The sequence below is a fragment of the Acanthisitta chloris genome, unplaced genomic scaffold (genome assembly GCF_000695815.1).
Source record: "Acanthisitta chloris isolate BGI_N310 unplaced genomic scaffold, ASM69581v1 scaffold39171, whole genome shotgun sequence".
NCBI lineage: Eukaryota > Metazoa > Chordata > Aves > Passeriformes > Acanthisittidae > Acanthisitta > Acanthisitta chloris.
In genome coordinates, this window is record NW_008656068.1 from 1 (window position 1) to 2,234 (window position 2,234).

Consider the following 2,234-nt stretch of genomic DNA (forward strand, 5'->3'; position numbering starts at 1 on the left):
CCAAACTCCCAGGTCCTTTTCTGCCTGACAGTGATGTGACTAAGTGAAACACTTTACCATTAGAACTAAAAAGATCACAGCCTCGGGATTCAGCTCCTTTCCATCCCTCTTGGTGCTGCATCTATAGACAATCCACAAACAGTCTGTTTTTCAGAGATGCCTCCAACCTGCCCCCCCCCCCCCCGCCCCCCCCCCCCCCCACTGTGTGAAATGGGGACTCAAATATTGAGCATCCTTGAAGCTCAGGGCATTAATGACTTTTCTCACTTGTTTACCCATTGCACAGAGTAAGGATAATAGCTTTCTTTTATCACAGAGGGGTGTTATTAATGTGAATTAATAAGAATTTGCAGAGTTCATTTAGATCTTGGGATTAAAAGGCTCATTTCAAGGAGCTGTTACTACCTAAAAACAAACACATGCACACAAGTATGAACATTAAATGCATGCAATCACTTGTAATGTGCACTTACATCACTGTTCTCTTCTACGGAGAGCTACACAAACAATTAATTTAGACAAACAACCCTCTGTGAGGTAAGCAATAGGTTTTGTATGATTGAAGGAGAAACACACCAGCATGATGAATATCAAGTTATCTAGTCACCTCTCTGGTTCCTGCTTTGACCACCGCTGCACTCCTTTACTTTTAAGCAATACATTTACAGACATATGTCCTATGAAGCATGCTAGTTGTCTTTCTTGGAGGGAAGGGAGATAGAAAGGCAATTAAAATACAAAGGTTCATTTTCCTAAAGGATTAACTACTGGATAGAAAGAGAGAAAGAAGGCTAAAAATAGAGTCAATATTAATATGGCACGTTTTTGCACTCTGTGTCGAATAAGAGCCTGGGAGAAGTAATTCTTAGCTAGTCATCCTCTACACATCTCTGTAGGGTTGTCTCTGCATTACTTCTTTCTCAAAAGCAGCCTTGGCTACTCAGTCTCAAAGTAGCACTTGGTTATCTCCCTTATATCCAAAGACGTGACCATATCTTTAACAACTGTTTTAACATAAGCCTTGAAATCTTCCTAACTTGTATTTATCCTTTAAATAGCAGCCAAAGAAAGGCCAATCAAATCAGATGTTTTCTCAGTTGTTCTTATCCTGTATTTAATCCTTACTCCTCCCTCCCTAGCACGGGGCTGTGTCCCCTTTGCTAGTTGTGCTGGTTTATCACTAGTCCTCTTTTGATTAACAGTGTTGCAATGAGAGTTATTAAAAGGCAGTTAGAAAGCAGAGCAGGCAAACTGTTCTAAACTTAGTGCAACCTGAAACAAGCCATGAGGTATCCTCTGGTTCCTTTGGTGAATGAGCTGACCTTTCCTCTGATTTTCTTCTGGTTCTGTTTGCCATTTGTAATGCTGTTGATCATCATGATTATCTGGCTACAGCTGCTACTCAATGAAGGTAAGTTCTGCAGTTGATCAGATAAAATGCTTCTGCATAAAGTTAGCTTTGTCTTTAAGGCACTCTACTAGCTATTTTTAGCCTAATGCCACTTGTCACAGAAGGAAACTAAAGGGCTGGTTAGCACTGGGGGTAGGATATAGAAAAACAAACACAAATTAATATGCTTTTCTGTTAAAAAGTGTTTAGAAGGAGACAAGGTGCTGCCTGCTGTTCTTCCTTATACTCTCCCTTTTTCTCAGAGGTAATTCCATTTAAGAAATTACCTCTGAGAAAATTTGTGTAGATTTCTGTGTAAAGAACCCCCCAGAAAGCAAAGCTAACCCTTTAGTTTTGTACACTTTAGGCTCTGGCACTATAGTTCTCTTATGCCTCTGTATTTGGGGTATGTGCAGAGTGTTACTGGGAGAGCTGATAAGGAATTCTTTTATCAAGGCTGAGGCTGACAGAAAATTTTGAAGGGAACAAGACATGCATTTTCATTTATTTGTGTATTTTGCTCTTTTTTTTTTCCCCAATGCATCACTGATTCTTACTTCTAACATGTCAGTAACTGATAACAGGCTTTGGTTTAGACTAATAATAAGCTTGTTGATGTAGTCATGAGGATAAAGCCTTGTTACCTTGCCCTAATGCTGGAGCAAAAGTAATCCTGGATGAGGAATCAGTTGTAAGTTCAAAATCAGTGATAAAATATCTGTTTTGCATAGTTTGAATGGTAGCTGTGTCACATACTTACACTTGAGTTGAGTGCTTAGGTTTTTACCAGGATAGAGTAACTCTGGAACCTCTTGGTGCTTTGAATGGGATTTTCAGACTATTC

The 2,234-nt window shown here is 39.6% G+C and overlaps 1 protein-coding gene across 1 annotated transcript in view; it reads left to right on the forward strand.

Annotated features, from left to right (window-relative positions):
* Positions 1-1,284: 1,284 nt before the first annotated feature.
* Positions 1,285-2,234, forward strand: part of ADIG (adipogenin) — a gene marked incomplete at its 3' end in the record, with an annotated part of 1,751 nt that continues 801 nt past the window's right edge. Inside the window, exon 1 of the mRNA XM_009084163.1 lies at positions 1,285-1,411. Within this exon, the coding sequence (XP_009082411.1) occupies positions 1,285-1,411 (127 nt within the window). The remainder of the gene's footprint in view (positions 1,412-2,234) is intronic.